At 49.8% G+C, this 12052-nt stretch overlaps 1 protein-coding gene across 1 annotated transcript in view; it reads left to right on the top strand.

Annotated features, from left to right (window-relative positions):
• wnt10b (wingless-type MMTV integration site family, member 10b) overlaps window positions 1-11876 on the top strand; it is a 15990-nt gene extending 4114 nt beyond the window's left edge. Inside the window, exons 3-4 of the mRNA XM_055664520.1 lie at window positions 1860-2230; window positions 11412-11876. Coding sequence (XP_055520495.1) covers window positions 1860-2230; window positions 11412-11876 — 836 coding nt within the window. The remainder of the gene's footprint in view (window positions 1-1859; window positions 2231-11411) is intronic.
• The last annotated feature ends 176 nt before the right edge of the window (window positions 11877-12052 follow it).

Raw genomic sequence — 12052 nt, forward strand, 5'->3', positions numbered from 1 at the left:
CATTCGGCCCATCGAGTTTACTCCGCCATTCAACCATGGATGGTGAGAAAAACATTTTTCACACACAGAGAATGGTGAATCTGTGGAATTATCTGCCACAGAAGGTAGTTGAGGCCACAGTTCATTGGCTATATTTAAGAGGGAGTTAGATGTGGCTAAAGGGATCAGGGGGTATGGAGAGAAGGCAGGTACAGGATACTGAGTTGGATGATCAGCCATGATCATATTTAATGGCGGTGCAGGCTCGAAGGGCCGAATGGCCTACTCCTGCACCTAATTTCTATGTTTCTATGTTTCTATGAGAGAAGGCGGGTACAGGATACTGAGTTGGATGATCAGCAATGATCATATTGAATGGCGAATGGTGATGGCTCGAAGGGCCGAATGGCCTCTACTCCTGCACCTATTGTCTATGTATCTATGTTTCTATGGCTATCTCTCCCTCCTAACCCCATTCTCCTGCCTTCTCCCCATAACCCCTGACACCCGTGTTAATCAAGTCTAGCCTTGTTCACATCGCTATGCACTGTGAATCCCGCTGCTTCCCCCGCAGTGTGTTCGAGGGGACCTCAGACACACTGAAAAACGCACTACCCAGTTCCTATACAAGCTTCTGTAGTTCATTTCCCACAGCGACCTCGTGTACAGTGAACCTCACCGATACATAGTATATTGCCACGTCAATTTCATTTACTCCAGATTAGTTACAACCGATCGATACTTTGTTCCCGCGACCACTTTGCCTCTAACATAACAACCCTTATATTCGTGCAAACGCGTGCGAGTTGTGTTCCCATGTAGATGCTATCAACTGCCTAATGGGAACAGGCTCGTCGGAGCGGTCCCCCTTTGAAGAGGGCGGCGATGCACACACACACACACACGCACCCGTGTACTTTTAAAAGAACAACACTTCAAAATCCGTAGACTATATTCCTATGAGTGCGCACCCCGATCTCAATCCATGCCCCATGGTTTCACCCTGAACGTATTTAGCACAACAACAGGGGCTGGAGAGAGGGAGATCTTGGACACAATAAAACACACACAGATGTTGCCGATGAATTTCAGATGTGCGTGGGGCTCTTGGTTTCGTCGAGGCTTGAAGGTACATTGTGGTTGATTCGGAATAACCCCGAAACTGCCATCACGTCAACATCTGCAATTAACTCGGAGCAAATGCACCACACAATCTCCAGGATGTTAGTCAGAGGTGTCGTGAATAGCTGCCACCAATTCAGGCAATGCTGTCTAATTAGATGTAGCTGTGTTGCTATTCCACGCCCCCCCCCCCCCCCCCCCCCCCCCCCCCCCCCCCCCCCCGAGATCTTTTTTTGGTGTGTGTGTGTGTGTGTGTGGGGGTACAACATTCTTAAGGGGTTGGACAGGCTAGATGCAGGAAGATTGTTCCCGATGTTGGGGAAGTCCAGAACAAGGGGTCACACAGTTTAAGGATAAGAGGGAAATCTTTTAGGACCGAGATGAGGCCAACATTTTTCACACAGAGAGTGGTGAACTTGTGGAATTCTCTGCCACAGAAGGTAGTTGAGGCCACACAGTTCATTGGCTATATTTAAGAGGGAGTTAGATGTGGCCCTTGTGGCTAAAGGGATCAGGGGGTGTGGAGAGAAGGCAGGGATGGGATACTGAGTTGGATGATCAGCCATGATCATATTGAATGGCGGTGCAGGCTCGAAGGGCCGAATGGCCTCTACTCTGCACCTATTGTCTATGTTTCTATGTTTCTGTTTTATTGGCATTTGCCAAGTGTTACTGTAAGAGTCTACAGGGTGGGTGCACTCTGTATTTCCCCTTGAACTGCCCGCTGGTAACTACCACCTCATTAATGTGCCTTGCAGGGTTCCGCGAAAGCGCTTTCATGTTCTCCCTGCTCGCCGCCGGGGTTACACATTCGGTGGCCACCGCCTGCAGCCTGGGCAAGCTGAACGGCTGCGGTTGCGATCAGAGGCGGAGGGGAGGAGAAGAGGACCAGAACCTGCGCTTCAAACTCTACCAGCTCCGGGTACAAGCCTTGACCCAGGGCCTCTCCGTCTCCGTTCCCAAGCCCGAGGAACGTTTCTCCGGGATCCAGGACTCCTGGGAATGGAGCGACTGCAACCACGACATTGAGTTCGCGGAGAAGTTTTCCAGGGACTTTCTGGACTCGAGAGAGACATCGAGGGACATCCACGGGAGAATGAGACTCCATAATAACAAGCTGGGAAGGCAGGTAAGCAGCCCGCGGACAGAAGCGTTGCATTGGCCACTCATTCTCAGTGATGTGTCTCCCCCCACCCAAACAAGACCCACTGTATACAAAATTGAACTCCAGTTTCCTGAGCAGACAGGGAGATATTTGTGTCAGAGCAATATCCTGGGAGAAGCCAAGATCCTCCATTTCAACCATAGAAACATAGAAAATAGGTGCAGGAGTAGGCCATTCAACCCTTCGAGCCTGCACCATTCGCCATTCAATATGATCATGGCTGATCATCCAACTCAGTATCCCGTACCTGCCTTCTCTCCATACCCCCTGATCCCTTTAGCCACAAGGGCCACATCTAACTCCCTCTTAAATATAGCCAATGAACTGTGTGTGGCCTCAACTACCTTCTGTGGCAGAGAGTTCCACAGATTCACCACTCTCTGTGTGAAAAATGTTTTTCTCATCTCGGTCCTAAAAGATTTCCCCCTTATCCTTAAACTGTGTGACCCTTTCATTCACTCTTAACTACCGTCTGTGATATAAGAGAAATAACTCCCCCTCAAGTATAATGGGGAGATGATGGCAAGCTGGTTGTTAACTGGACCAGTAACCAGCGATGTACCTGATGTTCACGATTGTCCGTTCAGGAGGGACATCTCTCGTCCCTCCTTGCTCCCGACAACGCGTGTGTCCAGACACCTAACAAACTTCTGAAATGGTCAAACGAGCCTTTCATTTTTTTTTGTTGTCTTTTAAAAAATATATATATATATTTCTAAAACGAGCCTTTCTGTTCGGTAAGACTACATCATCTGCCAACGAGGCAAAACAAACGGGGAGGGGGGGGGGGGGGGGGGGGGGGGGGGGTTGATGCCGCTGCCTTTGACTGCGCTAAAGTGCATGCTCCTGTTGCTCCAATGTGCATTGGCCAGCGCTAAAACGCTCATCAGTTCCTGTTCTTGCTGCATTTATGCGTGTGGGAAAGAACTGCAGATTCGGGTTTAAATCGAAGGTGGACATCTTGTCTCTAACATTGCTGCAGAACCTTTTCTTTCCAGAAATACGTTTACGCAATTATAGCTAATGTGGTTACGACTTGTGTTGAGATATTCCAGCAGCAGAGCATTTCTGTCAGGCAGTTCCCTGGGATCAATGATGACTTGGTTGTGCAGTGGGCTGCGAGGAGACTGTGTGGGGGGGGGGGGGGTACTCCAACGGATGGAGTTGGTGGTGGTGGGTGGCGCTAGTGGAGGGGCGGTGGTGGTGGGGGGGGGGTGGGGGGGGGGGGGGGGGTGTGTACGTGTAGTTTTGTGACCCTCTTCCTGCGCTCCTGACAAATGAAAGCTCCTGGAAGCTCGCAACGCCAATCCGAATGCATCTTCTCCATTTTGAGCAGTCACGGGTGGGGCATTGCCACAGGTTGGCGGGGGGGGGGGGGGGGGGGGGGGGGAGACACACGTTACTTTTTCTCACAGAGGCTTTGAGAACACCCTAGAACCGTTTACCTATCGCCATTGCAGATATTGGAGTAGGGTTACCTTGCGAATGATGTGGCCTTCCCAACGTTAATGACCCGCTGCGTTACTCCAGCACTCTGTGAAACGTCACCTGTCCATGTTCTCCACAGATGCTGCCTGACCCGCTGAGTTACTCCAGCACTCTGTAAAACGTCACCTATCCATGTTCTCCACAGATGCTGCCTGACCCGCTGAGTTACTCCAGCACTCTGTAAAACGTCACCTATCCATGTTCTCCACAGATGCTGCCTGACCCGCTGAGTTACTCCAGCACTCTGTGAAACGTCACCTATCCATGTTCTCCACAGATGCTGCCTGACCCGCTGAGTTACTCCAGCACTCTGTGAAACGTCACCTATCCATGTTCTCCACAGATGCTGCCTGACCCGCTGAGTTACTCCAGCACTCTGTGAAAACATCACCTATCCATGTCCTCCACAGATGCTGCCTGACCCGCTGAGTTACTCCAGCACTCTGTGTCTATCTTCGGGAGGAGAGTCTTGACTTGTTCCAGCTGCATGTGCCATCTTGTTGGCATCTTCATGGGGTCAACATGTCTGCCGTTAATTTTGGGGCCGTGTTTGAGAATGCAGAGCTAATCCATTCACAAGGGCAAACTGAAAATGCATCACGAAGGAGTGTAAATCTGAGGTTTAAGAAGGAACTGCAGATGCTGGAAAATCGAAGGTAGACAAAAATGCTGGAGAAACTCAGCAGCATCTATGGAGCGAAGGAAATAGGCAACGTTTCGGGACGAAACCCTGAAGGAAATAGGCAACGTTTCGGGCCGAAACCCGGAAGGGTTTCGGCCCGAAACGTTACCTATTTCCTTCGCTCCATAGATGCTGCTGCACCTGCTGAGTTTCTCCAGCATTTTTGTCTACCGTAAACTTGAGGTTGGTGTGGGACTGAGATTTTTAGTCCGTTAACAATTTCTAAACTAACCATTTAGCTGTAATGCATGTTCTGATCCTTGCATAGCTCACTTTAATCAGAGGTGTTATGGTCAGTGTTTCAGAGGGTTAGGCCCCTGCCTTGTTCTAATTAGAGAGAAGTGTTGAGTATTGACCTCTAATGATTTACATATTCATATTACCAGGAAAAAACTATGAATGTGGATATTAATTGATTGATTGAAAGATTGAAAGACATTCTTGCCATAGAGGGAGTACAGAGAAGGTTCACCAGACTCATTCCTGGGATGGCAGGACTTTCATATGAAGAAAGATTGGATAGACTCGGCTTGTACTCGCTAGAATTTAGAAGATTGAGGGAGGATCTTATAGAAAGTTACAAAATTCTTAAGAGGTTGGACAGGCTAGATGCAGGAAGATTATTCCCGATGTTGGGGAAGTCCAGAACAAGGGGCCACACACAGTTTAAGGATAAGGGGGAAGGAAGTCTTTTAGGGCCGAGATGAGAAAATCATTTTTTACAGAGAGTGGTGAATCTGTGGAATTCTCTGCCACGGAAGGTAGTTGAGGCCACAGTTGATTGGCTATATTTAAGAGGGAGTTAGATGTGGCCCTTGTGGCTAAAGGGATCAGGGGGTATGGAGAGAAGGCAGGTATGGGATACTGAGTTGGATGATCAGCCATGATCATATTGAATGGCGGTGCAGGCTCGAAGGGCCGAATGGCCTGCACCTATTTTCTATGTTTCTATACAGCACAAAAATACCATTGATCCCACGTTCACACTTATCCATCTTTTACATCCACTCTCTGCATATCACGTACAATTTAAGCCAGTGAGATGATAAAAATATACGTAGCTAAATTGCACAAAATCAGTGACAAGGAAGAGGGACGCAAAGTTGGTCCAGAGATGGCCCAGGCGACTGACTGCATGGTGACCATCCTTTGACTGCATGGTGTCCATTGGTTTGCATGGCCTTCTCAGTGTGGACTGCAGGATATGGGTAGCTTCACTGATATGCTTTTCCAGTTGTTGATAACGTTCACTACAGACATTTGATGAGCCTTTCTGAATATTTCTTTATTATTAGCTGTGCCCGTCTGATGCACGGGATAGAAACATAGAAACAGAGACAATAGGTGCAGGAGTAGAGGCCATTCGGCCCTTCGATCCTGCACTGCCATTCAATACGATCATTGCTGATCATCCAACTCAGTATCCCATCCCTGCCTTCTCTCCACACCCCCTGATCCCTTTAGTCACAAGGGCCACATCTAACTCCCTCTTAAATATAGCCAATGAACTGTGGCCTCAACTACCTTCTGTGGCAGCGAGTTCCACAGATTCACCACTCTCTGTGTGTGAAAAAAAATGTTTTTCTCATCTCGGTCCTAAAAGACTCTCCCCTTATCCTTAGAAGGATGAATATCTTTCCTATGCATCTGGGAGCCCGTGGACTATAGCCATGCGGTGAGTTCTGATTCACTTCAAGCCCTGTATGGCTGCTGGGCACTGCCAATGCAACAATATTTGGCCAGCATCCACACGTCATTGATTCAAAGCTTCCTTCATGGTTTGGATGTAGCACACAATCACTCAGCTCTGAAACAGCCGACTTACATATTTACCCTGTACGAAGTGTAGATCTGTAAACTTCAAAGAAACCACAAGCCTTTCCTAATTTTGTTGGACTTGTGTCATTACTTTCTGAACTGTGCAGAATGCAATCTCGCTGTTAGTTTGAGGAACTGTTTGAATTCACTTAGATGAACCACAATGAAACATGCTTTTGCAACGGGGCATACACATATTTCCATATAAAAGGAGGCCATTCTGCCCATTAGATTTATGCTGGTTCTCGCAGCGATCCCAATCCCCCAGTCATTTTTCTGAAACCTATTAGAAACATAGAAAATAGGTGCAAGAGTAGGCCATTCGGCCCTTCGAGCCTGCACCGCCATTCAATATGATCATGGCTGATCATCCAACTCAGTATCCTGTACCTGCCTTCTCTCCATACCCCCTGATCCCTTTAGCCACAAGGGCCACATCTAAATCCCTCTTAAATATAGCCAATGAACTGTGGTCTCAACTACCTTCTGTGGCAGAGAATTCCACAGATTCACCACTCTCTGTGTGAAAAATGTTTTTCTCATCTCGGTCCTAAAAGATTTCCCCCTTATCCTTAAACTGCGACCCCTTGTTCTGGACTTCCCCAACATCGGGAACAATCTTCCTGCATCTAGCCTGTCCAACCCCTTAAGAATTTTGTAAGTTTCTATAAGGTCCCCCCTCAATCTTCTAAATTCTAGAGAGTTTATTCTCTTATACAAGCCCCCTTAAAACTCTGCTGAAACATCAAGCAGGCACCCATACATCCGGCAACAGGCTTGACATGAATATTCACGTGTTATCATGTCGTCTATAAATTATTTTAAGTGCAGTATTAGTTGATGGTCCATAGGGCCATAGATCCAGACCTCGTGTGCTGTCTGTGCGGAGTTTGCACGTTCTCCCTGTGACCACGTTGGTTTCCTCCCTTTTCTCATAGACGTGTGGATTTGTAAGTTAATTGGTTCTCTGTTAATTGCCCTGAGTGGATGAGAAAGTGGGGCAACATAGAACCAGTGTGTGAACGGGTGATCGATGGTCAGCAGGGACTCGGTGGGCCGAAGGGCCTGTTTCCACGCTGTATCTTTCAATCAATTCAATCAATCAATCTGCAACCTTAGTACATAATAATCAATAACATAGACTCACAAGGCTGTTTAGCTTCCCAGATCTGACAATTCTCCCCACTATTCATTGTCATTTATCATTCAGGGATAGTGTGTCAAAATCATTGCATAAATAGCATTGGGGAAAAAGAAGGAGGCTATTTGGCCCATCATATTGGTGCTGGCTGAAAAAAAGCCACCAAGCTTAATCCTAGCTTCCAGCACAGGGTCCGTGGACTTGCAAAAGTACCCCCTCGTGTACAGAATAAATGCCACAACAGTTTTTGCCTCCATTGATCTTTTAGACATCTCACAGCCCCCTCTGGGTGAGAGGAGCTTGGTGTGTAGGTGGGTAGATAGATTCTGGAGGTGAGCTGATGGCAATGTGGAGAGGATAAAACAGGATTAGTGTATATGGGTGCCTGATGGTCGATGCAGGACTTGGGCTTGTATGTGATGTGTGTCTATGGGAAAGGGAGGTGGTGAGGAGGAGAGGTTTAGGGAGGGATGTTTCAGGACTTGGACCTTGGACCTTGGGCAGCTGAAGCCACAGCCACCACTGGTGGACAATTCAATCTGAGGACATGTACATGGCCAGGTTAGAGGAGTGTGTAAGGGTGAAAGAGACACAGGGGTGGGAAATGGACGGATTTAAAAACTGAAGTTTACATCAATGTGAGAGTGGAATGGGAGATGCTGGAATGTTGAGTAAAACGCAAAGTGCTGGAGGACATCAGTGGGTCAGGCAGCATCTGTGGGGGGGAGATGGACAGACGATGCCAGTGTGGATCAATGGGCAGCTCCATTCATGGCCAATGAGAACTCGGCTGTGACAGGAAATAACCAGCAGAGCTTGGGATGAACTCAAGCTAAAGGAGGGTGAAGGCTGTAGTGTTGGGCCTGGTCGGGAGAACATTGAAATGTAAAGGCCAGAGTCCAGCAGATAAGCTGGGCTTGTACAGGTTAACAAAGATGGAAACAGAGTTTACTTCATGACGAGAGAGAGGGAGGGAGAAAGGAAAGAGAGAGAAGAGGAGAGAGAGAGAGAGAGGGAGAAAGAAAGAGGAGGGAGAGAGGGGAGAGAGAGAGAAGAGGGGCGAGGGAGTAAGAGAGAGAATGGGCGAGAGAGCTAGGGTAGAGATAGAGAAGGCGACAGAGAGGGAGGAAAGAGAAGGAGAGAGAGAGAGAGAGGGCAGGAGAGAGAGGAGAGCGGGAGAGAGGGGAGAGAGGAGAGAGGGAGAGGCGGAGAGGGGAGAAGAGGGAGAGTGGAGGGGGAGAGGGGAGGGGGAGAGAGGAGGGGGGAGGCGGGCGGGAGAGAGGAGAGAGAGTGAAAAAGAGGGAGAGGAGAGGAAATGGGAGAGGAGGGAGGAGAGAGAGAGAGAGAGAGAGAGAGAGGGAGAGAGGGAGAGAGGGAGAGGGGGAGAGAGAGGGAGAGAGGAGAGGAGAGGGGAGAGAGAGCTGGGGAGAGAGGGGTGGGGGGGGGGTGGAGCGAGAGGGGCGAGGAGGGGGGGGAGAGGGGAAAGAGAGAGAGAGAGGGAGAGGAGAGGGAGGGAGAGAGGGGAGAAGAGAGAGAGGGAGAGAGGAAGAGAGAGGGGGGGGGGGAGAGGGGGGGAGAGGGAGAGGGGGGGGAGGGGGGCGGGGGAGAGAGGGGAGGGAGGGGAGGGGGAGGGGGGGGAGGGGGTGGAGAGGGGAGAGTGGGAGCGAGGGGAGAGAGGGGGGGTTAGGGGGGGGGGGGGAGGCGGACGGGGCAGAGAGAGGGAGAGAGAGAGAGAGAGAGGGAATGGAAGGGGAGAGGGGAGGGGAGAGAGAGGGGGAGGGGGAGAGAGTGGGGAGTGGGAGAGAGAAGTGAGAGGAGGGGGAGAAGAATGGGAGAAAAACAACTGACGAAATGCAAAACACACTCATCCAGGAGCACAGCTGTTGTGACTCACTCGTCACAACAGACATCAGTCAGCAAATGGCGGCCAGCCCACACCAAGTGTCTGCAGGTAAACACACACACACACAGAAGGAATCCATCATGAAATTTACATCATGAGAAAAGCATGCTCGCAGGGTGACGTAAGACAAGAAATTACACTCACAGAGTTGGAAAGTATCAAAAATCATAACGCAACAAACCTCACTCGGAGCAAAAGCTCAGTTTTTGAGGCTTGTGAACACAGTCTCTGATGGTACACAAAAATGCTGGAGAAACTCAGCGGGTGCAGCAGCATCTATGGAGCGAAGGAAATAGGCAACGTTTCGGGACGAAACCCGGAAGGGTTTCGGCCCGAAACGTTGCCTATTTCCTTCAGGGTTTCGGCCCGAAACGTTGCCTATTTCCTTCAGGGTTTTGGCCCGAAACGTTGCCTATTTCCTTCAGGGTTTCGGCCCGAAACGTTGCCTATTTCCTTCGCTCCATAGATGCTGCTGCATCCGCTGAGTTTCTCCAGCACTTTTGTCTACCTTCGATTTTTTCCAGCATCTGCAGTTCCTTCTTGAACACAGTCTCTGATCTTGCCTGGTTCCAGTGCCCTGCTGACTGGCCTCACTCACCTCAGCTCTCCATAAACCTGAGAAGTCATCCAAAAAAACTCTGCCGCCCGTCCTCGAAGCTGCAACACGTCCCGTTCCCCACCAGTCCAGTGCTCGCTCAGATCTGCACAGGGTTGGGGACCACATACGCAAACTGGAGGAACAGCATATCATACGTATTCCCCTTGGGTGGCTTTGACAACCCCAGCGGGGTGGGGGGCCTTGAGTGGAAACAAGGGAGCTGCAGATTAGATAGATGCTGGTTGAGCAAGGAAAGACACAAAATGTTGGAGCAACTCAGCGGGCCGGGCAGCAACCCTGGAGAACATGGGCAGGTGACGGTTCGGATTGGAATCCTTCTTCAGAATGGTTACAGAGGTGGGGTGGGGGTGGAGGGGGGGGGGGGGGGGGGAAGGGGGAGAAAGCTAGAAGAGAGGAAGAGGGGGGGAGGGGTTGATAGGCAGATGGTTGGAGGCCAGAGATGAACACACGCAAGGTTTAGAACATTGAACACGCTCTAACACCTAACAACCCCCCTCCCCTTTTCTCCCCCCCCTCCCCCGCCCCCATTCTTATCAACCGTGGTCAGATGTTCCAACATTCCTTTAAAGGTGTCTTGTCCACAAAATGTCTTGTTTGACAACACTCCTGTGAAGGTGAAGGGCGCTATAGAAATGCAAGTTAGTGTCGTTTCCTGTCTACGGGCAGTTCCAAGTGGCGTTGTGTGTTCTCTTAATCGATAAACCAAGCTTTTATAGAAACATAGAAAATAGGTGCAGGAGTAGGCCATTCGGCCCTTCGAGCCAGCACCGCCATTCAATATGATCACGGCTGATCATCCAACTCAGTATCCCGTACCTGCCATCTCTCCATACCCCCCTGATCCCTTTAGCCACAAGGGCCACATCTAACTCCCTCTTAAATATAGCCAATGAACTGTGGCCTCAGCTACCTTCTGTGGCAGAGAATTCCACAGATTCACCACTCTCTGTGTGTGAAAACAAATGTTTTTTCTCATCTCGGTCCTAAAAGACTTCCCTCTTATCCTTAAACTGTGTGACCCCTTGTTCTGGACTTCCCCAACATCGGGAATAATCTTCCTGCATCTAGCCTGTCCAACCCCTTAAGAATTTTGTAAGTTTCTATAAGATCCACCCCTCAATCTTCTAAATTCTAGCGAGTACAAGCCGAGTCTATCCAGTCTTTCTTCATATGAAAGTCCTGACATCCCAGGAATCAGTCTGGTGAACCTTCTCTGTACTCCCTCTATGGCAATAATGTCCTTCCTCAGATTAGGAGAGCAAAACTGTACGCAATACTCCAGGTGTGGTCTCACCAAGACCCTGTACAACTGCAGTAGAACCTCACTTCTCTTATACTGAAATCCTTGAGTATAACAGTTTGATATGATGGATATCAGACCTTGAGTACGGTTTTGTCTGTTGTGTTCTGAGAGAGGGTGCCGGAGAGGGGGTTTGGCACTCTGTTTTCTTACTCCAGTGCTTTCTGTTTGACTGCTTTTCTTCTAACTTGCAGGCAGTCATTGACAACATGAAACGCAAGTGTAAGTGCCACGGCACTTCTGGCAGTTGCCAGTTTAAAACATGCTGGCAAGTGACCCCTGATTTCCGACGGGTCGGGGCCGTGCTAAAGGAGCGCTTCCAGAACGCAGTCCTCATCAAAACTCACAATAGGAATACAGGCCAGTTCAGCCTCAAGCAAAGCAGGAGGCGGATTTACAAGGACATGGTGTACTTCGAGAAGTCTCCCGATTTCTGCGAGAAGGATCTCGGCACAGACTCGCCGGGGACACGGGGAAGGGTTTGCAATAAGACCAGTCAAGGGATGGACAATTGTGACAGTCTGTGCTGCGGGAGAGGGCACAACATCCTCAAGCAGAGCCACAGTGAACGGTGCCACTGCCGATTCCATTGGTGCTGCTCCTACGTGTTGTGTGACACGAGGCGCAGTGTGACTCAGTGGGTCAATGTATGCAAATAACCAGTGACAAACCACAAACTGGGACACCTTTCCTTCAGCCTGCATCCTGGGGGGACACATATATCCGCTTGGGTAGTCTGCATCCTGGGCTGTCATGAAACATTGAATTCCCCTTCCCAGCCCCCCCCCCCCCCCCCCCCTGCCTTGGCCCCCCCCCCCTCCCCCCCCGTCTCCCC

The sequence above is a fragment of the Leucoraja erinacea genome, chromosome 40 (assembly GCF_028641065.1).
Source record: "Leucoraja erinacea ecotype New England chromosome 40, Leri_hhj_1, whole genome shotgun sequence".
Taxonomy (NCBI): Eukaryota; Metazoa; Chordata; class Chondrichthyes; order Rajiformes; family Rajidae; genus Leucoraja; species Leucoraja erinaceus.